Source organism: Blennius ocellaris (assembly GCF_963422515.1).
Source record: "Blennius ocellaris genome assembly, chromosome: 1".
NCBI classification, from domain to species: domain Eukaryota; kingdom Metazoa; phylum Chordata; class Actinopteri; order Blenniiformes; family Blenniidae; genus Blennius; species Blennius ocellaris.
In genome coordinates, this window is record NC_137650.1 from 412,615 (window position 1) to 437,634 (window position 25,020).

At 48.2% G+C, this 25,020-nt stretch overlaps 2 protein-coding genes across 2 annotated transcripts in view; both read left to right on the top strand.

The window, feature by feature from the left end:
- The window catches only part of fgf4 (fibroblast growth factor 4), a 93,644-nt gene extending 76,108 nt beyond the window's left edge, over window positions 1-17,536 (top strand). Inside the window, exon 6 of the transcript XR_013936680.1 lies at window positions 17,506-17,536. The gene's annotated coding sequence lies outside the window, so the exon portion shown is untranslated. The remainder of the gene's footprint in view (window positions 1-17,505) is intronic.
- On the top strand, window positions 17,457-23,528 carry fgf19 (fibroblast growth factor 19; the record flags this gene model as incomplete). The annotated part of the gene is made up of 3 exons (XM_080518942.1): window positions 17,457-17,667; window positions 17,742-17,845; window positions 23,247-23,528. The coding sequence occupies 3 exons, from the start codon at window positions 17,457-17,459 to the stop codon at window positions 23,526-23,528; spliced, it is 597 nt and encodes a 198-aa protein (XP_080375068.1).
- Between the last annotated feature and the right edge of the window lie 1,492 nt (window positions 23,529-25,020).

A 25,020-nucleotide genomic window follows, 5' to 3' on the forward strand; every position in this document is an offset into this window, starting at 1 on the left:
TTTCTGCAGCAGGCTGGATACAGTGGCTGGAGAGCAGCTATCGGGACCCTCTGGTACTCCTATAATCCTGACGTTATTCCTTCTTGATCTCAGCTCAAGATCCTCACACTTATCCTGTAGTGAGTCAGTGAGGACCCCCAGACGTTTAACTTCTCGTTTTAGTGTCTCAACATCATCAGAACAAGCTGTCAAACTGCGCTCAGTTTCGTTCAGAGTGACGCGTATGGTAGCCACTTCCGTGTTCACCGTCGTCTTAAAGTCTTCAAACCCCGTTCTGATAGCATGCATATCTGTTCTGATAGACGCCATCTCATTTTCGAGCACCGCTCTAACCTCCGTTTTCATCATGGTGACAAAATCCTCCCGGAGAGAGGCAAGCAACTCACGTTTGAAGGTGTCTGTGTCAGCCGCGTGGGCCATGGGGCTGGGCGCTGCCTTCTCACTCGAGGCCGAGGATGAAGCAGCGGTAACAGGCCCCGGTGTGGACGGAGTGGTTTGACCGGTTTGGCGCGTTCTAGCTCCACGGGATGGCATGAAATGACGTTGGCGTTCACGGAAGCACTTAATAAATCTTTGCCACGAATATTGCGAAGATGAAATGCCTTATAATAGTAAATAATACAATAGTTCTGCAGCGCCAGGTCCCCAGCTGCTTCCTACTCCATAGCTTGCTCCGCCCCTCTCGAAAATCTACGTGCTTTTAACCATAGTGGGCAGGGAACGGTGCCCCCGCTACTAGCGGGGATACCGACTCACCTATGCCGGGCTCCTGCTCCACTTCCTCGGCGGAAGCGTCCCTGCCGACGCGGCGGACGGCTGACGAAACTGAAAATGTGGCTGGTGAAATCTTCATCCATTTCCCGGACAGGATATGGACTATTTCATCCCCTCGCCCTGCCTCGACGTTTCCTGGACCCGATCGACGCCTGCCTTGTACCTGTCGCCGGCTCGTTTGAGGGACTCCGGCCCCGCCGCACCCGCCCTCTGTGGCTTTCTCAACCTCCGGCTCCTGAAGTCACTGCCCCGGGCTCCGCGAGCTGCCGAACCGAAGCCCCCAGCTCCTGCCAGGTTCGGCCTGGTGAACGCCAGATCACTGGTGAACAAAACGTTTATCCTGAGGGATTTCTTCGACTCCCGCTGCCTGGATTTCCTCTTTGTGACTGAGACGTGGATCGGCGCCGGCAACTGCAGCCCGATGATCGAACTTTTACCGGTTGGCTGCTCTTATTTTGACTCCCCGCGGTTGTCTGGTCGTGGAGGAGGGACGGCCACTGCTTTTAAAAGGGATTTTAACTGTAAACCGCGTGCTGTCTCATCCTCTTTCTCTAGCTTTGAAGCTAATATATTTGAGGTGGGTCGCTCAGACTCGGTTTTGTGTGCCGTCATCTACCGACCGCCAAAATACAACAAAGACTTCCTAAATGACTTTTACGATCTTCTGGCTGAAATTATGCCCAGGTATGATCGTGTCCTGCTTGTAGGGGATTTTAACATCCATGTGTGCTGTCCTGATAAGCTGTTGGTGAAAGACTTTTTAAGCATTATTGATGCTTTTAATTTGGAGCAGTGTGTGTCTGGACCCACACATGAACATGGACACACACTGGATCTCGTCCTCTGTCATGGTCTGTCTGTGTCAAATGTGGAAATCTGTGACTGTGTTCTCTGACCATTTGCCGGTGCTGTTTGAAGCTACCATCTGCTGTGCTGCAGTTAAATCTGCAGCCCCTGCTCGCCGCCGCCGTATCCTGAACTCTACCACTGCCGGCCAGTTCTCTGCTGCCTTCAACCAGCTCTGCGTCCCCTCAGACGTAACGTCGGCAAACACTGAGCTACTTATTTCTTGGTTTCATTCCTCCTGCCGAGGCATACTGGACTCTGTGGCTCCTCTTAAAACTGTGCAGCCCAAAACTAAACCTGAGCCCTGGTTCAATGCTAGAACTCGAGCAGCCAGACAGGAGTGCCGCAAAGCCGAGCGCAAATGGAAAAAGGACAAGCTGCAGGTTTCACACCAAATCCTGAAAGACTGCTGGCGCTGCTACCAGACTGCCGTCAGAGAGGCCAGAACAGAGTACCTGTCGAACATTATTGAGTCTAATTCTCACAACCCTGGTGTGTTATTTAAAACCATAGAATCTGTTCTGGACTCACCTCAGCCTGTGTTCACAGAGGAATCCCCAGAAATGTGCGATAGCTTCCTGCACTTTATTATTGATAAAGTTGCTACAGCGAGGGCTCTCATCGCCACACTTGCATCTGACCCCTCTGACCACGTTTCTCCCCCAGCTGTGCTTGATGCCTTTGAACCAGTGTCCTTGATTGCACTGCAAAAAGTGGTTGTCCAGATGAAGCCATCCGGCTCTCCCCGTGACATTGTCCCGCCTCACTTTTTTAAAGAGGTTTTTCCTTGTATAGGGCTGTCAGTTCTGGCCATTGTTAACAGCAGTTTGTCTTCTGGTGTTGTCCCCCAAAGTTTTAAACATGCTGTGGTGCAACCCCTGCTTAAGAAACCTGGTCTTGATCATGGTATGCTCGCCAACTATAGACCTATCTCCAAGCTGCCTTTTATATTAAATATCCTGGAGAAAATTGTCCATGCTCAGTTGAAATCATTCCTAGATGAGCATGATATCCTGGAGGTTTTCCAGTCTGGTTTTAAAACATTGCATAGTACTGAGTCAGCCATTTTAAGAGTTTTTAATGATATCCTCGTGGCGGTTGACGGCGGTGACCATGTGGTCCTTGTCCTGCTGGACCTGACTGCAGCGTTCGACACTGTGGACCACAATATTTTAGTATCTCGTCTGCAGCACATAGTGGGCATAGGTGGTACTGCCCTAAATTGGGTCAGATCTTATCTTGGGGGAAGATCCTTGAGTGTACTCCTTGGTGGCTCTGAGTCCCACACTGCGCCACTGTTATATGGGGTTCCGCAGGGTTCTATTTTAGGGCCACTGCTTTTCTCCTTGTACCTGCTTCCCCTGGGTGCCATTCTGAGGAAACACGGCATCTCTTTTCACCTTTATGCAGACGACAGTCAGATTTATGTGCCACTGAAAAAGGACAATGCCTCATTGAAATTACTTCTGTCTTGCCTTGAAGACATCAAAACATGGATGTCGCTTAACTTTTTAAAATTCAACGAAAAAAAGACAGAAGTGATGGTGTTCGGCCCGAGCGCCACTAGTGAACCGCCCTCGGCCGACTTCGGCCCACTGAGACAATACATAAAGACGTTGGTCTCCAATTTGGGCTTTAAAATGGACAGTGATTTTAAACTGGACCGGCAGAATGGGGCTATTGTGAAGTCCAGCTTCTTTGACCTGAGGCAGCTGGTGAAAGTAAAGCCCTTTCTGGCACAGAAGCACCTAGAAGCAGTAATCCACGCTTTTATTACATCTCGGCTGGATTACTGCAACTCACTTTACTTTGGAGTCACCAGTCTTCCCTCACCCTCCAGTCGGTGCAGAACGCTGCTGCTCGCCTCTTAACTGGGGCACGTAAGAGCGAGCAAATCACCCCCATACTGGCTTCCCTCCACTGGCTGCCTGTGCATTTTAGAGTCCGTTTTAAGGTTCCTTTATTTGTTTTTAAATCTTTAAATGGTCTGGCCCCGCCTTCCCTCTCTGAGCTTCTTCATCCATACGCTCCTGCTCGGTGCCTCAGGTCAGCTGACCGGCTGCTCCTGGAGGTACCGAGGTCCAAACGGAAGCTCAGAGGGGAAAGAGCCTTTTCCACTGCCGGTGCCCCCCCCCCCCCCCCCCCCCCTCCCCCCCTCCCTGTTAGACAAGCCCCCTCACTGTCCGTTTTTAAAACTCGTCTTACAACACATTTTTATTCTTTGGCTTTTGCCTCAGCGTGAGACTCTGGTCTGGTTTTAGTGCCTTCGTTTTTTTTTTGTTGTTTAAACCTCTTATGTTTGGTTTATTGTTTTAACATCTTATTGTTTTTATTGTTTTAATGTTCTTATTTTGCGACTTATATTTTTATTTATTTACAATGTACAGCACTTTGTTTCAGCTGCGGCTGCTTAAAAGCGCTCTATAAATAAAATTGATTGATTGATTGATTATATTGTTCAGTCCTCTATAGTCAATGCAGGGCCGTAACGTACCGTCCTTCTTGGCAACAAAAAAGAACCCGGCCCCCACGGGAGACGATGAGGGATGGATCAGGCCAGCAGCGAGGGACTCGTGGATGTACTTCTCCATGGTTTCTCTCTCGGGACGCGACACATTATACAAGCGACTGGAGGGAAGAGGAGAAGCTTAATGGCGCAGTCATGTGGTCGGTGAGGGGGAAGGGAGGTAGCCCGCTGCTTGCTGAATACCTCCCTTAGGTGGTGATTCTCAGGAGGAACAGAACCCAGATCGATCTTCTCCTGGTTGGTGGAGGGGGGTGTTGGGGGGCGTCCTGGAGCCGACTGGAGACAGTGAGTGTGGCAGTAGGTTCCCCAGCTGGAAATGGTGCACAAGTTCCAGTCAATGTGAGGGTTGTGTCTCAGAAGCCAGGGCAGACCCAGGATCAGCGGAACGTGAGGAGATGACAGCACCAGGAACCTAATCTCCTCACTGTGGTTCCCGGAGACCAGTAGATGAAGAGGAGTGGTGCGATGGGTGATGTGAGCCAACCTCCTGCCATCCAGGGCACTCACAGTCCAGGGTTTCGGAAGAGGCTCCAATGCGAGACCAGCTTTCACAGCGAACTCCCGGTCCAAAAAGTTGTCATCCGCGCCAGAATCCACAAGTGCGTGCAGCGAGAAACTGCCTTTCTCAGCAGTGAGGGATGCTGGGAGTTGGAGGCGAGAGGGAGCCGAAGGCTGGGTGCTGGGGCTATGGCTCATCAGGACCACCTCCAATCCTGATGAGCCTAGGCTTTTGGCTGCTGGGTCCTCTGATTCCTGCGTCGGAACCGGAGTCGATTATCGACACGGATCGCAAGGGCAATGAGCTCCTCCAAATCAGCCGTGTCGTCCCGAGCGGCCACCTCATCATGGACCTCGTCGGACAGCCTCTGGAGAAACACTCCCTGGAGCGCTGGATCATTCCAGCCGCTCTCCGCTGCGTAGATCCGGAAGTCCACAGCATACTCAGCAACCGACCGCGATCGCTGGGACAGAGACATCAGACGACGGGCTGCCTCCTTGCCCTGGAGAGGGTGATCGAACACCTGCCTCATCTCCGTCATCAAACGTGTGCTTGATCCGCAGATGGGTGACCCGTGCGCCCACAGTGCTGTCACCCACTTGGCCGCCTTACCGGACAGTAACCCAACTATATAAGCAACTCGAGAGTCATTAGTGGAGTAGGTGGCTGGCTGCTGTTTAAACACAAGTTCACACTGGAAGAGAAACCGGCCACAACCTCCCAGTTCTCCAGAATACCGTTCCGGAGTGGGGATCTGGGGCTCCCTAGCGGCGGTCGGCGGTATTGTCGCGGGTGGGGGATTGATTGATTGATTGATTGCTTTTATTGTCATTGTACAATAAATTGCACAATGAAATTACGGTGTAGCTAAATACACACAGTAGACATACAATAAACACAGGCAGCCATTCTCACATTCAGCATTCATTCATCTCAGCAGACACACCATATATACAGAATAACCTAAACATTCACACACACAGACCCGCTCACACACACACCCAAGGACATAGTGCAGTAATGTAAAAAGTTAAAAGAAGCGACCGATAATAAGTTATGTAAAAACCAGTTTAGCTGCCTGAGGTACCTTGGCTAATAAGTATGTGCGGTTGAGCACAAGGTAGGGAGGAGATGCGGCAGCGTCAGCCAGCGGTTGCTGACCGGCGACGAGACCGTCCAGGCGGCTGGTGAAGCGCGACATCTGGGCGCTCAGTTCATTTAGTTACGTCCCAATCTCCCGGAGGAATACCTGGTGTTGAGACAGGAGGTTTCCGTGTGAGGATATGGCACGCTGGAGGACTACCGGGTTGGCTGAATCCATGGTGGTGTAACCCGTTGGAAAAAAGAGAATTAGAAATATGTAATTTTTTAATATATTTTTCATTGAGCATAATTTTCATTTAATTCCTAATTGTAGTCTTTATTTCATTCTGTATTTAATGTATTTATTTATTTGATCCCAGAGGTAGATTTCTGCTTTAAGAGTGGCTCTGTGAAGGGAAAGGAATCTAATTGGCTCATAGAGTCCTGCTATTGGAGGGACCGGCTCATGTCCCACCTCCTTAGTGCAGGTTAGTTAGAGGTGCAGTGATGCGCACTAGTGATGAGAAACCCGACTCCTCGAACGGACTCACGGGTTTTTGAGTCGTTCACCCAAGTGAATCGGTCATTTGAGTCATTTGAGTCATTTGATTCAGTTGCGCATGCGCACTATTTCCACCCGCTCCAGGACCTGGAGGCTGAACTGTGACATGAACCAGGGGGAGAATCATGTATTCATAGTAAAATGATGAAACACTTCTGAGGAAAATAAACAATAAGTACACATTAGTTTTTAATGATCCTGGTCTCCTTATTCTAGATTATGTGTGTTGTTTCTGAGGTTTAGTTGAATCAGAAAATAAATTAGATAAATGATTAAACTGAATAAATACCTGGCACCCAGAATGGCAGATATGCAGTATATATTAATGTATACATATGTTTTTATAGTTTTTTTTCTTCCAACATTCTGATTTTCTTTTTTTACTAGTATCTAATAAATAATCTAATAATAAATAATGTTATGTTCATAGGGCAGAACTAATTATAGGGGACAATATTAAATGTAACACAATACACGCTACAGTGGTATTTTAACATTGTTTATTGTGTATTTAGCCATGTATTATTCATGTATTTATCTCTACAAGCTTTGTGAAACAAACAATGTATTATTTTTTTCTCCGCCGTCACTCGGAGATTTTCAGGTGAGTGAGGGGGGGAGGGCTCACCGCTCACCGCTCATGAGGTGAACGATACAGCAGAAGTGCTACTGACCGATTCAGTGAACGACTCTTTCGAGTTTCGAGGGGAGTCGGTCATGTGAGCTGAACGATTGAAGGGAGGTGAGTCGGTCATGTGAGCTGAACGATTGAAGGGAGGTGAGTCGGTCATGTGAGCTGAACGATTGAAGGGAGGTGAGTCGGTCATTCGTGCTGAACTACACCGACAAGCTCATGTGAATGTCAGGAGCCGGAAGCTGCTGTGCTTAGCAGCTGACGTTACAGCTACAAGCTGCTTTTAGCAGAAAAAAGACAGAAAGATAAAACATTCTTAAAATGTAAATGTTTATTTTTTTTTCTGTCACAACCTCAAAGGTAAATGTGAAACATCCATCCATCCATCCATCCATTGGCTACCGCTTTATCCGGGGCCGGGTCGCGGAGGCAGCAGTCTGAGCAGAGTTGCCCAGACTTCCCTCGCCCCAGACTCTTCCTCCAGCTCCTCCGGTGGCACCCCAAGGCGTTCCCAGGCCAGCCGAGAGACATAGTCCCTCCAGCGTGTCCTGGGTCTGCCCCGAGGCCTCCTACCGGAGGGACATGCCCGAAACACCTCCCTCGGGAGGCGTCCGGGGGGCATCCGAAATAGATGCCCGAGCCACCTCAGCTGGCTCCTCTCGATGTGGAGGAGCAGCGGCTCTACTCCGAGCTCCTCCCTGGTGACTGAGCTCCTCACCCTATCTCTAAGGGTACGCCCAGCCACCCTACGGAGGAAGCTCATTTCAGCCGCTTGTATCCGGGATCTCGTTCTTTCGGCCATGACCCATAGTTCATGACCATAGGTGAGGGTAGGAACGAAGATCGACCGGTAAATCGAGAGCTTCGCTTTTTGGCTCAGCTCCTTCTTCACCACGACGGACCGATACAACGTCCGCATAACTGCAGACGCTGCACCGATCCGCCTGTCGATCTCACGCTCCATCTTTCCCCCACTCGTGAACAAGACCCCAAGATACTTAAACTCCTCCACTTGGGACAAGGGCACTCCACCGACCTGGAGGGGGCAAGCCACCTTTTTCCGGTCGAGAACCATGGCCTCGGATTTAGAGGTGCTGATCCTCATCCCAGCTGCTTCACACTCGGCTGCGAACCGTGTCAGTGCACACTGGAGATCCAGGCTTGATGGGGCCAGCAGAACCACATCATCCGCAAATAGCAGAGATGAGATTCTGTGGTCCCCAAGCCGGACCCCCTCCGGCCCCCGGCTGTGCCTAGAAATTCTGTCCATATATATGATGAACAGAACCGGTGACAAAGGACACCCCTGCCGGAGGCCAACGTGCACTGGGAACAGGTCCGACTTACTGCCGGCAATGTGAACCAAACTCCTGCTCCGGGAATACAAAGACCGAACAGCCCTCAACAAGGGACCCCGGACTCCGTACTCCCGGAGCACCCCCCACAGGACATCTCGGGGGACGCGGTCGAACGCCTTCTCCAGATCCACAAAACACATGTGGACTGGTTGGGCGAACTCCCACGAACCCTCAAGCACCTGGTGGAGGGTATAGAGCTGGTCCAGTGTTCCACGACCAGGGCGAAAACCGCATTGTTCCTCTTGGATCCGAGGTTCGACTAACGGCCGGACCCTCCTCTCCAGTACCCTGGAATAGACTTTCCCGGGGAGGCTGAGGAGTGTGATCCCTCTGTAGTTGGAACACACCCTCCGATCCCCCTTCTTAAAGAGAGGGACCACCACCCCGGTCTGCCAGTCCAGAGGTACTGTCCCCGCCCGCCACGCGATGTTGCAGAGACGAGTCAGCCACGACAGTCCCTGCACATCCAGAGACTTAAGGAACTCTGGGCGAATCTCATCCACTCCCGGTGCCTTGCCACCGAGGAGCTGCACAACAACCTCGGTGACTTCAGCTTGGGAGATGGACGAGTCCACCTCTGAGAACCCAGTCTCTGCTTCCTCAATGGAAGACGTGGTGGTGGGATTGAGGAGGTCCTCGAAGTATTCCTTCCACCGCCCAACAATGTCCCCAGTTGAGGTCAACAGCTCCCCACTTCCACTGTAGACAGTGTTGGTGGAGAACTGCTTCCCCCGCCTGAGGCGCCGGACGGTTTGCCAGAATTTCCTCGAGGCCGACCGAAAGTCCTCCTCCATGGCCTCTCCGAACTCCTCCCAGACCCGAGTTTTTGCCTCCACCACAGCCCGGGCTGCGGCTCACTTGGCCTGCCGGTACCTGTCGATTGCCTCGGGAGTCCTATGAGCTAACAGTGCCCGGTAGGACTCCTTCTTCAGCTTGACGGCATCCCTTACTTCCGGTGTCCACCACCGGGTTCGGGGATTGTCGCCACGACAGGCGCCAGAGACCCTGCGGCCACAGCTCCGAGCAGCAGCTTCAACAATGGAAGTGGAGAACATGGTCCACTCGGACTCAATGTCTCCAACCTCCCTCGGGATCTGTGAGAACCTCTCCCGGAGGTGGGAGTTGAAGGCTGCGCGGACGGAGGGCTCGGCCAGATGTTCCCAGCAGACCCTCACAACACGTTTGGGCCTGCCGAGTCTATCCGGCCTCCTCCCAGTCCAGCGCATCCAACTCACCACCAGGTGGTGATCAGTTGACAGCTCTGCCCCTCTCTTTACCCGAGTGTCCAAGACACGCGGCCAGAGATCAGATGACACGACCACAAAGTCTATCATTGACCTGCGGCCTAGGGTGTCCTGGTGCCATGTGCACTTATGGACACCCCTGTGCTCGAACATGGTGTTCGTTATGGACAAGCTGTGACTGGCACAGAAGTCCAATAACAGAACACCGCTCGGGTTCAGATCGGGGAGGCCGTTCCTCCCAATCACCCCCTTCCAAGTCTCGCTGTCATTGCCCACGTGGGCGTTGAAGTCCCCCAGGAGAACAATGGAGTCCCCAGTTGGAGCACTATCCAGCACCCCTCCCAGGGACTCCAAGAAGGTTGGGTACTCTGAGCTGCTGTTCGGTGCATAGGCCGAGACAACAGTCAGAGACCTGTCCCCTACTCGAAGGCGTAGGGACGCAACCCTCTCGTTCACCGGGGTGAACTCCAACACATGGCGGCTGAGCTGTGGGGCAATAAGCAAGCCCACTCCAGCCCGCCGCCTTACACCGCGGGCAACTCCAGAGAAGTGGAGTATCCAGCCCCTGTCGAGGAGCTGGGTTCCAGAGTCCAAGCTGTGAGTGGAGGTGAGCCCAACTATATCTAGCCGGTATCTCTCAACCTCCCTCACAAGCTCGGGCTCCTTCCCCCCCAGCGAGGTCACATTCCATGTCCCAATAGCCAGATTCTGTGTCCGGGGATCGGGTCGTCGAGGCCCCTGCCGTCGACTGCCACCCAATCCACACTGCACCCGACCCCTACGGCAGCCTCTGTGGGTGGTGGGTCCACAGGAGGATGAGGAAGAGGGGCCCGCGTCGTCCCTTCGGGCTGAGCCCGGCCGAGTCCCGCGGGCAAGAACCCGGCCACCAGGCGCTCGCGTGCGAGCCTCCACCCCGGGCCTGGCTCCAGGGTGTGGCCCCGGCTGCGCCAAACCGGGCGACGTCACCGTGCTCCTCTTGCGTGTATCCATGGGGGTTTTGTGAAAATGTGAAACATCACAATTGAAACGTCAAAAACGAAAATTTGGAATAGAAAGTAAACAGAAACTGGAACTTACACTTAAATGAATAAATACGAATAAAATAACTATGTGCAAAATGTAAATGAAGGCATTTCACAAATTATGAATTAGTGCAAATCTCGTAAACAATCTTCCAAAGTAAATGGAAAAGATCCGTTCTGAAGGCACTGATGTTGCCACGATGCACAGTTTGGTTTTCATAACCTCCACTGTGTTTTTGAACACTGGGGCACCAGATCTCCACCACACAAGAAGGTCGGCCGTTCGGGGAAGGAGTTGCTCAGATAGGAAACCTTTCACTTCCAGCATTTTGATTTTCTTCTCACAACTCTCAAAAATAGTTTTACTTCTATTAATAAATAACGTGATTTTCAAAGGGTGAAACTAATTATAGGGGACAGCATTGAAGGCAACAAAGTCGTATTTTTAACATAATTTATTGTGTATTTATTTCTTCAAGCTTTGTGAAACAAACAATGTATTTTTTTTTCTTCTCCGCCGTCACTCAGAAACTTTCTGAGCGGAGCGCCGCTGCAGATTTTCAGGTGAGGGAGGGGGGGAGGGCTCACCGCTCACCGCTGATGAGGTGAACGATACAGCGGAAGTGCTACTGACCGATTCAGTGAACGACTCTTTCGAGTTTCGAGGGGAGTCGGTCATGTGAGCTGAACGATTGAAGGGAGGTGAGTCGGTCATGTGAGCTGAACGATTGAAGGGAGGTGAGTCGGGCATGTGAGCTGAACGATTGAAGGGAGGTGAGTCGGTCATTCGTGCTGAACTACACCGACAAGCTGACTCCAGTGTGCTGAAAGCCTCATGTGAATGTCAGGAGCCGGAAGCTGCTGTGCTTAGCGGCCCGGCTACAAGGAGGCTGTAGCAAAAATGACTCAGTGAACGAGTTAATGAACGTGAAAACTCATGAGTCACCGTTCAGTAAAGTGACTCGCGGGTTTTGAACGATTCGTTCAAATTTGATCATCACTAATGCGCACACAGAGCGCCACGTTGTAGCAGGACGAGAGCAGAGAAGTTGGAGTGAAAGAAGTCGTAAAATACTTGATATTGTGGAGAAAGAGGAGCTGTGTTGAGCCGATGCTTCAGCGTCCGGTGGACCACGGAGAAGCGACCTGGGAACTTTACCTGTGTTAATTCCTTTCTTTCCCGGTGAGTGCTGTGAAGTAGTGATGATCAAATTTGAACGAATCGTTCAAAACCCGCAAGTCACTTTACTGAACGGGGACTCACGAGTTTTCACGTTCATTAACTCGTTCACTGAGTCATTCTTGCTACAGCCTCCTTGTAGCTGGGCCGCTAAGCACAGCAGTTTCCGGCTCTTGACATTCACATGCGGCAGTTTCAGCACACTCGAGTCAGCTTGTCGGTGTAGTTCAGCACGAATGACCGACTCCCCTCCCTTCAATCGTTCAGCTCACATGCCCGAGTCAGCTCGCTCCAATCGTTCAGCTCACATGACCGACTCACCTCCCTTCAATCGTTCAGCTCACATGACCGACTCCCCTCCCTTCAATCGTTCAGCTCACATGACCGACTCCCCTCGAAACTCGAAAGAGTCGTTCACTGAATCGGTCAGTAGCACTTCCGCTGTGTCGTTCACCTCATGAGCGGTGAGTCCTCCCCCCCTCCCTCACCTGAAAATCTCCGAGTGACGGCGGAGAAAAAAATAATACATTGTTTGTTTCACAAAGCTTGTAGAGATAAATACATGAATAATACATGGATAAATACACAATAAACAATGTTAAAATACCACTGTAGCGTGTATTGTGTTACATTTAATATTGTCCCCTATAATTAGTTCTGCCCTATGAACATAACATTATTTATTGATACTAGTAAAAAAAGAAAATCAGAATGTTGGAAGAAAAAAAACTATAAAAACATATGTATACATTAAAATATACTGTATATCTGCCATTCTGGATGCCAGGTATTTATTCAGTTTAATCACTTATCTAATTTATTTTCTGATTCAACTAAACCTCAAAACAACACACATAATCTAGAATAAGGAGACCAGGATCACTAAAAACTAATGTGTACTTATTGTTTATTTTCCTCAGAAGTGTTTCATCATTTTACTATGAATACATGATTCTCCCCCTGGTTCATGTCACAGTTCAGCCTCCAGGTCCTGGAGCGGCTGGAAATAGTGCGCATGCGCAACTGAATCAAATGACTCAAATGACTCAGACAACCGATTCACTTGGATGAACGACTCAAAAACCCGTGAGTCCGTTCGAGGAGTTGGGTTTCTCATCACTACTGTGAAGTGCGGGTGGTTAGCAGTTAGCAGTTAGCTCCGCGAGTTAGCATAATCTCTTAGTGTGTTAGCCACAGAGCCGAAGCATTAGCTCACAGTGTTATTTACTTTTTTGTTGTTTACTTTATTTGATAAAAGATAAAACCACGTGTGGGTGCGCACGTGTGTGTGTGTGTGTGTGTGTGTGCGTGCAAGTCAGTGCGCGTGCATGTGCGAAAAAAAAGTACATGTGCTTGTTACATTGTGTGAATGGAACGAGACATCTTTAAGCTGAGTGTCATCTTAAACAAATTCATATGACATTATTTTGCTTACTTTAATCCAGTGTGAGTAATTATTGTGGAACTGTGAGTGGTTTTACGATCAATTACTTGTGGATTTTTGATTGTTTATCAGTCATTTAATGATTTTGTTCATTATAAAAGAAAAACCAGTTAAGTTGACATTTCATTTGCTAACACTGTAAGGCAGCAGTTATCTTGCAGTAAGTCAACAGCGAAAAGTTACCTTATGCATTGACATTGATTATATTTGGAAAATACAAACTGTACAGTTAAAAAGAAGTGAATAGATTTAATTAAGCCTGTTGTGCTATACAGGCTGGGTTTTTTGAGTACCCTGGATTCTGGATTCTCTCCCCGACAAGGGAGATGGCGAGCTAACCGTGTGAACGTCTGGATTGGACCGAAGAGGACCATCTCTTCTTCATCTGTCATCCTGTCGGTGTGGTAGGACTCAGAAAGATTAAAGGGACTATCTTTATTTATTTTCTTCCTTGGAAAACAAGAGACATTTTATTTTTTTTAAAGGGTGCACCCAATTCAAAGACAATTTGAAAAGAAAGCAAACTGAAGGCCGGCCATATTTGTAAAAGTGTTCTATTTTCATATGTGTTAATACATTGTTAAAACTGACTTCTGTGTGTTTTCCGCTTACTCAATTGGTGTCTAATTTTATTCTCATCATCACCCCTCCCTGCGAATCTAGAATATTCTGGCCCAGTGTTACTTACCTGTCAGGTGGGTTACAGTGGCAAGATCGTTCTGTCAGGATTGGTGGTGAACAGGATTCAAACGCCAACTAGTCCGGGATGTAAATTGAAAATAAAGTTTATTTGAGTCACTCCAACGGGGCAGCAGTCCGTGGCGAGGGATCAGGAAGCAGAGGCGGACGTCACGGAGACGGGGTCTTCCCAGAAGGACAGAGCGGCGCACACCGGGACTGGACGGGAGAACAAACGGAGGTCAGAATACTGAGCTGCTTCCACACAAGAAGCGAACAAACACAAAACAATAATCACGAGAGGCAGAGTCTAGGTACCGCAGAGTAAACGTAACGATCTTGCAATGAGAGCCTGGGATCCCGGTCCTTAAATACTGGCTTCCCTCATTCACTTCAGGTGTGTCCTGCTCCGTCAGCTCCACCTACACTCACACACGCCCACACACACACACACAAAAACAACAACACAGTAGGAGACCTGCGCGGGTTGTGACACACTGCCCGGAGAGACTCTTCCCAGATGCTTGGAGCCACTGTTCCATAACACCATGCTCCAGGCCAGGCTACTCCACTCCTTGACCATACAGAGGGCATCAGCTGGTCTGACCAAGCTGGGGGACCTGAGGACGGCAGGACACTGGAAGACTGCAGCCAGGTTGAGTCAAGAGACCAGGCTTAAATCACAAAGATTGGTAGAGAAACTGCTGGAGGAGGTGATGAGAGCTTTGCCTGGCTCCTTCAGGGAGGCCCTAGGGAAGGAAGCATCATCCCACCAAACAGCCATGGATTCCGTCTTCCCACAGCTGTCCATCAGTGCAGTGAGTCAGCAGGAGATGGACCATGGACTTCTGCTCTCCTTTGCTACACCAAAACTCCCTGAGTTTTCTGAACTGAAGAAGAAGGACCTCTACATCGTCACAGTGAAGGTCAGGAACTGTGTGTCGCTGACTGGAGTCCAAGAGTCCAGGTGGTCTGGGACATTGGCACCAGGGTCCTCACCCAGAGGCAGCTGGAGGTCCCTGTACAAAGCCCCCATTGAGAAACGCACTGCGGATCTCCAGTGGAGGGTGGTACATGGGGGGACCTCCAGTGGAGGGTGGTACATGGGGGGACCTCCAGTGGAGGGTGGTACATGGGGCCGTGGATCTCCAGTGGAGGGTGGTACATGGGGGGATCTCCAGTGGAGGGTGGTACATGGGGCCGTGGATCTCCAGTGGAGGGTGGTACATGGGGGGATCTCCAGTGGAGGGTGGTACATGGGGCCGTGGATCTCCAGTGGAGGGTGGTACATGGGGGGACCTCCAGTGGAGGGTGGTACATGGGGCCGTGGCCACAAACAGACATGTGGCACGACTCCCCAAACTGACAGTCGATGTGTTTTCTGCCAAGCCGAGGAAACCCTGGATCACCTCTGGATCACCTCTGGATCACCTCTGGCTGCACTGTCAGAGACTGAGCTCCCTCTTTGCTCTGCTGCAGCAGTGGTTGACCAGTTAGGCCATGTTTTCCATAGTACCCTTTTCATATTTGGACCAAAGTACTCTGCAGCCCAACGTAGAAACATCTGTCTGGTTAACTTCCTCATAGGACAAGCAAAAATGGTATTCTGGTTATTGCGGCGCAACAGAAGCCAGGGTGCAGGATCTGATGATACTGTACAGGTTTTCAGAGGCCTGGTGGCTGCAGGACTCAGGGTGGAGTTCACCTTCTACAGAACAGTGTCCAATCTGAGAGAGTTTGTTTCTGTTTGGACTGTCGGTGATGTTCTGTGTGCCATAGAGCAGGAAGAACTCCTGCTGCACTTCTATTATGTGAGTGTGTTTGTGTGTGTGCATGTGTATGGTTTTTCATTGCATGTATATATTGTAAGTATTTATTTTTTTACTTTCAATTCATATCATCCTTGTGTGAGTTTTCTTTCTAAAATCAAATCAAATTGAAAAGATGAAAAAGAGAAAATAAAGGACTGTTTAAAGGTCAAAGGTCTCTCTCTCTCTCTCTCTCTGTCTGTCTCTCTGTCTCTCTCTCTCTCTCTCTCTGTCTGTCTCTCTGTCTCTCTCTCTCTCTCTCTCTCTCTGTCTCTCTGTGTGTGTGTGTGTGTGTGTGGCTGGGAGCCACAACACACAGTCGGCAGTGGACGATCAATTTACAAACGTAAAGTCTTACTCAAACAGGGTGTTTTGAAATGTAGTTGCAGTTTGATGATATTTGCTCTGATTACAGTTTAACTTGCATGGTGCAGCGGCGGAAACACAATGTGATAAGAGCGGAAAGGAGTCTGTCATTTCAGTGTGACTGACCCAGTCTATCTGGACCACTGCATTCAGAACGATTCCAGGACTTTACCCCGTCCACAATTACAAATGTGCATTTTGATGGAAGCTCTTTATGTATTCTAATTATGCAACCTGAGTATTAATGGAATCACAAGGCATTTGAAGGCAACACTTTACTGAGAGTGAAACTGCTGCTCAGATCATCACCATCACAGAGATCTGCAGCCACACGAGACGCCATAGCAGCACTGGAACAGTACCATAAAACTACCTCAAGTTAAAAATTGATTCAAAAATAACAAAATAAAACAAAGTGTGGGGGGTCATACTATGCAAAATTGACTTTCTAATGGTTTTCTAACAGTAATTATCGTCATCATACCTGAAATGATGTCACAGAAATTAAGAAAATCTGTTCTCTCGCTCCCTGCCTTGTTTCAGTTTTTAAAAAGTGTGTGTTCCAAAGAGCCAATCAGAGGTCAATTCCTATATAGTGTCATCGAGGGTTTGTCTAATCCCAAGGTAGCCCCTGAGTTAGCCTTTTAACAAGAAGATAATTATCCACACTGATCCAGTGCTCCAAAATCATCCATAGATCTATAGTAATCCACAGTGAATCAATGATCCACTGTAATCCAGTGTCAAAAGCCATTGAAAGGTCAATAAAAAGGAGATTATTTCTTGACATCCAGGGCATAAATAAAATCAATTAAAATTGAAGTGTCTGTTGCCCGCTGTGCCACTTTCTAGTACTTCTAGAGTCCTTGCTGTGGTAGTACCTGTAGTAGTCCAACTGTGGAAGTACCTGTAGTAGTACCTGTAGTAATCCAGCTATGGTAGTAGCTGTGGTAGTACCTGTAGTAGTCCAACTGTGGAAGTACCTGTAGTAGTACCTGTAGTAATCCAGCTATGGTAGTAGCTGTGGTAGTACCTGTAGTAGTCCAACTGTGGAAGTACCTGCAGTAGTACCTGTAGTAATCCAGCTATGGTAGTAGCTGTGGTAGTACCTGTAGTAGTCCAACTGTGGAAGTACCTGTAGTAGTACCTGTAGTAATCCAGCTATGGTAGTAGCTGTGGTAGTACCTGTAGTAGTTTGGCTGTGGTAGTACCTGAGTCGTAGCTGGTTTATCTCTGGAGGTGTGTGACGACGCCCCCCCAGGGGCTGGAGCTCGGCGCTGGGATTCGGTGGGAGGGTGCAGGGGTGTGTTGTGATCAGGTTCTGGGAAGTGGACAGGAGGAAGAGGCTTATCTCCAGCTGATAAGAGCCTGGTTTAAAAGGCTGCGTGTTGCCAGCGGCAGGCAGAGCCACACGCTGGGATTTCAACCATGATGAGACTGCTGCTGATCACTGTGTCTATTGCCAATGTGCTTTTCGCAGCCGGAGGGGTTTGCATGCCCCTGTCGGATTCCGCCCCCCATATCACCCATGGCTGGGGCCAGGTGGTCCGCTTCAGGCACCTCTACGCTACCAGGACCGGGCTGCACTTGCTGATCGGAGGAGACGGTCAGATACGGGGTTCGGCTGATCAGAGCGAGCACAGTAAGTGTGGCCTGTCGCTGTGCAAATGCTGGACAGCTGCAGCCGTGTTCATGTGAGCTCCTGTTTCACTGCAGCTCTGCTGGAGATTAGGCCAGTGGAGCCAGGTTCCATCGTCTTCACCGGGGTGGCAACTTCACGCTTCCTGTGCATGCAAGGAGATGGAACGTTGTACTCAACGGTAAGCAAATAACAACCCCAACAACAACAGCAATAACTGCAATGCCAACTGCAGCAGAAGCAGCAGCAATAAAACCAATACCAGCAACAGCAGAAACAACAATAATAAGAACATCAATAATAAGAACAATAACTGCAATGCCAAATACAACAGCAGCAGCAACAACAAAACAAACAATAATAGCAACAAAAACAATAACAACATCAATAACTAACAATGGCAACAATATCTGAGGCCTGTACTATGACACTGGATGTCTTTTATCAAGATAACTTCAAGGATTAACCCTGGGTTTTCTGTACTATGATGCTCGCTCATTTCTCACAGGGATAAATTAACCCAGCAACTTACGCTGAATGTCTAACCTGCTCCGGAGCAGGTTACATTCTCGATAAGTGGTCAGAGCTCTGCCTCCTGACCAATCGGATCTCTTGGAAAATAACCAGCCCATTCTTAAGTGATTGTTGATTGATGACATAATAAAACATTTCGTCCACACCTCACTATGAACACAAGGCTTCAGGGTATGTCGTACACATGCCAGGCCTTTAGCGGCACTGTGACTCGCCATACACACCAAAAACGCAGAAGACAGAGCACATAGAAATTTTGAAGTAGATTCCTGCTAATAAACCTCTATATAATTCAAGTTCGATAGATCTATGGCCATGCTCGTGCTGTTGGTAGCTTCTGCAGATCCACCAGAGCTTGTAGTCCCTGATTGTTGTGGTTATTTGACGACATCACGGACCACGGTGGGGTGATTACATCATCTTTTATCCAGATGATTGTCTTCACCGACTTTGCCGTCCACACCCTGGGGGGGTTGGATGGCATGAGCCTGGGTTTTAAAATTTCCCCACTCTGGGATCCGAGTTCAAAAGATCCTGTCTTTGTGCTCCTAAAACACCCCCTCATGTGGATGACAGGCCAAAAAGAGCTCATTTAGATGAACTGGTTTCATGGTGTGGATGGTTCCTAAAAGAAGAGCAGTGAGGAAGTACAGCCCGACACATTTCTGCTGTAATAAAGTGAAACTGAGTGATCACAGTGCCATCGGTTTATATCCCTGATGAATTAATATCCTATTATCTCACGCATTGAGTCATGCATTGACAAGTCACGAATGGTCTGGCTTTTGCTGCAGCAGCAGTGTTGCTTTGAGCTGCTGGATGTGTTTTAATTCTTCATGTTCTCAGAGATTAACTGCTCCTTCAGTAATCTGTAAATTGCATTGCAAAGTTTCTTCGTGTCTGATTGGTCAGACACGAAGACACTCTGCCCCATTCATGCTTCGTAGTAACAATTATCAGGATGGCGCATGTCTGGATGAGTCAACCCAGGAAACAGAGAGATCCTGGATATGTTGATCACGGTTCGTAGTACAGGCCTCTGCAATGCCAACTACAACAGAAGCAACAAATGCAATAACCGCAATAACTGCGATGCCTACAACAGCAACAACATCCATAATAATAATAATAATAATAAATGTTATTTGTAATGCACTTTACATTTGGTAAACAAATCCCAAAATGCTACAATAAAAGCATATTTAAAAATTGATTAGAAAGCAGATAGAAACACAATAAAATCACAGAACCCACAAATCAGCCATAAGACTGTGCGAATAAAAATGTCTTTAGATGTTTTTTACTAGTCCACTGTCTGAGGAACCTGAGGTGCTCAGGGAGGGTGCTCAAGAGACGGGGGGCCACAGCGTGGAAGGCCCTGTCCCCCATGGTGCGGAGCTTTGTTTTGATGGTGACTGTCTGCTGACTGTACTGAGGAGCTTTCCGATGGTGGTGGGGGGGTTGGGAGCTCTGTGAGGTAGTGTGGGGCAGCACCGTGGAGGCATTGGTGAGTGAGGAAACACAAAGACATGAGAGGAAAATGTATTGTCTTTCAGTGTGTGCGGGTTTGTAAGCAGTCAGACCGGAGACATTTGGAGGTGCTATTTGATGCAGACCCACGATTTTGCTTCATCTGACTCAATGATAAATGTTACTTGAAATCACGGGGGGGGGGATGACTGCATCGTTCTCTCTCGTCAAAAAGGTTATGTTTTATGGAATTAGGCCCACATGTGTTACATCGTCTTTTTTGGCAGCTTCCTGTCGCGCTTCTGATGTGCTAATTTTCTCGTTTAAATTACTACTCGAAGTCGCTACTGAATTTTTTATTTTTTATTTAAAAGCTGACATCATTTTAAATACTAAAATTAAATAATCGTTGCATGTATGCCTTTTCATTCTGAATTCTGTTTTATATTACATTTTTTGCTGCTTCCAGGTTGCCTTCCTCATGTTGGATTGCACCTAAATGAAATTCAGATTTTACCTATTCATTATTTGTACCCATTTGCTGCGATCTTTAGTTCAATGTTAATTCAGTAGAATAATGCGTTCAAACTTGTGCGTTGACTCTGGCAGCAGTTTTCTCCCAGCTGTCTCTCCTCCACTGCTGAAGCACCAGGACGTCTATGGCAAAATAATTCGGTTTTCGGTCTGTTGCCACAGTGACTCGAGGTATTGGTGCTCCATTGATGAAGCTTTTTACTGTGGTTGTGCACACGCTTAACTCAAGGATCACATACTCAGAGTTGATTGAACTAATTCAGATCAGTTGCTTGGAGTGAGTTGACTCAGAGTTCAGGGGGAGGCTCAGGCTACATTTGTGCTCAGGCGTCCAGTCAGGGGCAGCAGGGCCAGCACTGTTCGCCCTGTCAAAAAGTATTTTTCTTCTTTATTAATAATTAAAAAGTGATTCTGAAATTTCTGTCTGGAATCAATTAGTGACTTTCGCAACTTTATCCAGGAGACGACTGGTTATATTTTGTGGAGATCAAATGTCCTCTAAATGCATCACAACTCCTTTCCTCTGCTGGGGGCAGCAGTAGCTTCATTGCTACCCTCTGAGCTAAGCTGGACACTGTTATTGGGTTAAAATGTTGAGTGACAGTATCATCAGCCAATCAGATATTGATGTGTTATTGACGGACCGCCTTAGGGCCAGCTAAGTTTCCAGCGCTGGTCTTGCTGTCGTCATTGAAATGATCTTGACTGATTGGCCCATGGGCAGGTGGTGATGATGCACTATTATTATCAGCTATTATGGAGTGACGGTGGCTAATTTAACAGTAAGAAAAAGTCTTAATTTACACAGACCCGCATTTCCAGCTGGTTCAGAGCTGCTCTAAACATACCAAACCTGTTAAGTGCAGTCTTGCAAGAAGCATGAAGCCATGATAACCTATCAGAATCATGTACAAAAAATAACATGTTTTGAATTGTGATGTAAATATCCACCTACCCCCTTTAGATGCAAACAGAGACACAGATTTGATCAAGATCTCCACTGTGGCTGGAGTTTTCAGGAATCATTGTTTGTGGTGAGTCGTAGCTGTGTTTATGTGTAAATACGCAGCCCAAACGCAGAGAAATATCACAGTTTTTTCAAATACCCGTGTACTTGGAAATGTGACTTTAGAGATTGTTGACCCTCCTTTCTGGAACACCATCACAACAGCAACACCACTGCTTAAAAGATTAAAATTGCTTGAATGAGTTCAGTGGATACATGAATAAATAACCAAAACAAATAAATGGCTTAAGTTAAAGCCGTTAAAGAAAAGAAAAAAATCTTAAACCACAAAACAAAAATAGGTAAACTATAACAGGTGATATTGCCAAATCAGAGTAAATAGACACAAATGTTAGGTGAAAAAAATCTAAACTAAAAAAGGTGAAAATTACATTATTAAGGAAAAATAAAAAATGTAATCAATTGTTCTGGATTGTGGCTATTAAACTTAAGAAATGCAACACAATGGAATTTCTATGAGCATAATAAACTTTATGAGCTGTGTTCTTTTCATTTTGGTGGTGAGAAGTGGTCAAATGTCTGTCCAGTCACTTTGCACTTCAACATATTGAACATGTCACACATAAAGAATTAAATGAAGAAACACTAGAAGAAAAGCCTTTGAGCAGATTTTACTTTCATAATAAAGATCGATTAAAAAGACACTCACAGGCCATTTAGATTTCATTTTCATTCTCTTGAAAACCAATTGAACTTGTACTAAGGGCATGGGGACGGCAGATATAAACTTGCCATGGCTCAATCTGGTACAAAGAATATTGTCTGTATATGGTTCCTGAAAAATAAACACATAAACCAGACTGTTTTTCCTATGAAATAAGAACTTATATTTCTGTGAGTTGTCCTTTTGAAATGGCACATTCTTGCTCATGTGGGGTTGCTTATTTTGCTCTGTTATCGCAACCATAGAACTAAAAGTAAAGTTTTCTGTTTCATGTGCGTGAGAAAACAGCGCAGCCTCGCCATTCATTTGAAGAGTGAGCCAAGCACCAACCTTTGTCCGGTGGCGAGCAGGTCGGCTGTGTTTGCAAAGAGAAGAAGCTGAATGAAAAGATCTAACCTTGGCCTCTGACTGCTCAGAGTAAACAGCACCTCCCACTTAACAAAATGCAGATATTCATGCTTGTTTATCACTCTGAAATTCATCTTCAGCATCACAGTGTCCATGTTAGTGCAGAAACCTCACCAGATGTTAAGAGTTGTTTCAATTATGGGACAGAGTCAATAAAAACAGAAAGTCAGGACCTGGGTCAAACAGATTTCACCTCTGTCGTCTCTGCTGACATTCTTTTTTCTTTTGAATAACAACCCAACAATCTCCTCTCCTCCCATTCCAATCCCAGATCGATATTTTCATCCACAAAGTGGAAAAACAGAGGCTGAAGAGATTCACTGTGACACAAAACTACTGCAAGTGTTTATACATTCAATCAAACACTCATATTCACTCAGCATCTAGTGTAGTAGCTGCTGGTATTGTCAGAGAGGCCAACTTTAACCCTTTACTGGAGTGAAAAATATATGAACTGAACCTTTAAACTAACATATTGTTAAAGGATATTTCTATATTTCAAAATCTAAAGGCTCGGAAACGGTCAAAAGTAACCAAAATCACACATATTACACAGTTTCTCGCTCTAAAATTCTCTGATTGACACACCCAGCTGTGTATAAAAAAACTCATCCAATAAATGGCTGGAAGGTTTAATAACGGTGAAGGTGCCAAAATTAAACTTGAAAAATATCCAAACTGAAGTGATAAAATGTCATCAATGAAAGATGAAGTCAATGTTTGAATGTGGATCATCTGTATGAGCGGAGGTATGTTGTTTCTGAGACTGGAGCGTGTTGTGGTGAAGGTCGCAGACCTCCGGGTCAGGCCAGGAACACTTGTTGTTTTCGGAGTCTGGGCAGCTTGCCGATGAGAGACAACAGAGATGAACTTCATTGAGAGTCCCAGTGAACAGAATGTGAGTGTGTGTTGGACAGGCCAGGCTGACGGAGCCATGTGCTGCAGTTGTTTTTCAACAGAGACCACTGCACCTTCCGGGAGCTTCTCCTGCCCGACGGTCACAACGTCTACTCCTCCGCCGCACACCGAGTCCTGCTGAGTCTGGGTCGCCGCCACGCCCAGCACTTCCTCCCCAGGATCAGCACCCTGGACCGGACCTCCTCTCCCCGGCCTGCCATCCCTCCACCGCTGCCCGGCACCACTCAGACCCAGGAACCATTGGACGCCATGGACTCCTTCGGGAGACTGACTCAGATCATCCACAGTCCCAGTTTCCTCAAGAGATGAGACGACAGCAGCCTGGAGCTCCAAACGAGTCTGAGCTGCCCCTGCCAGAGTCCTGGTCCAGACATTCCTGGTTCAGAGTCCTGGTCCAGACTGCTGGTCTTGACAGTTCTGCTGGTCCAGACAGTTCTGCTGGTCCAGGCAGTCCTGCTGGTCCAGACAGCTGGCCTCGACAGTCCTGCTGGTCCAGACAGTCCTGCTGGCCTCGACAGTCCTGCTGGTCCAGACAGTCCTGCTGGTCCAGACAGTCCTTCTTGCCCCGACAATGCTGCTGGTCTAAACAGTCCTGCTGGTCTCCTTCTGGTCGAGACAGTCCTGCTGGTCCAGACTATCCTGCTGGTCCAGACAGTCCTGCTGGTCCAGACAGCTGGCCTCGACAGTCCTGCTGGTCCAGACAGTCCTTCTTGCCCCGACAATCCTGCTGGTCCAGACAGTCCTGCTGGTCCAGACAGTCGTGCTGGTCCAGACAGTCCTGCTGGTCCAGACAGCTGGCCCCGACAGTCCTGCTGGTCCAGACAGTCCTGCTGGTCCTGACAGTCCTGCTGGCCTCGACAGTCCTGCTGGTCCAGACAGTCCTGCTGGTCCAGACAGCTGGCCCCGACAGTCCTGCTGGTCCTGACAGTCCTGCTGGCCTCGACAGTCCTGCTGGTCTAGACAGTCCTGCTGGTCTCCTTCTGGTCGAGACAGTCCTGCTGGTCCAGACTATCCTGCTGGTCCAGACTGCTGGTCTAGACAGTCCTGCTGGACCAGACAGTCCTGCTGCTCCAGACTGTCTTGGATTCCTCAGTACTCGATGTTGGTTTTACATTGATGAACAAAGCGATAAAACAAAGCAAGAGAACTTCCAGTCGTGTGAGAATGTTTGGGATGATGACAATGAGACTGTGTCTCCTGCTGACAACAAGACTGTGTCTCCTGCTGACAACAAGACTGTGTCTCCTGCTTACGACGAGACTGTCTCCTGCTGACAACGAGACTGTGTTTCCTGCTGACAACAAGACTGTGTTTCCTGCTGACAACGAGACTGTGTCTCCTGCTGACAACAAGACTGTGTCTCCTGCTGACAACAAGACTGTGTCTCCTGCTTACGACGAGACTGTCTCCTGCTGACAACGAGACTGTGTTTCCTGCTGACAACAAGACTGTGTCTCCTGCTTACGACGAGACTGTCTCCTGATGACGAGACTGTCTCCTGCTGACAACGAGACTGTTTCCTGCTGACAACGAGACTGTGTTTCCTGCTGACAACAAGACTGTGTCTCCTGCTTATGACGAGACTGTCTCCTGACAACGAGACTGTCTCCTGCTGACAACGAGACTGTGTTTCCTGCTGACAACAAGACTGTGTCTCCTGCTGACAACAAGACTGTGTCTCCTGCTTATGACGAGACTGTCTCCTGACAACGAGACTGTCTCCTGCTGACAATGAGACTGTGTTTCCTGCTGACAACGAGACTGTGTCTCCTGCTGACGACAAGACTGTCTCCTGACGACG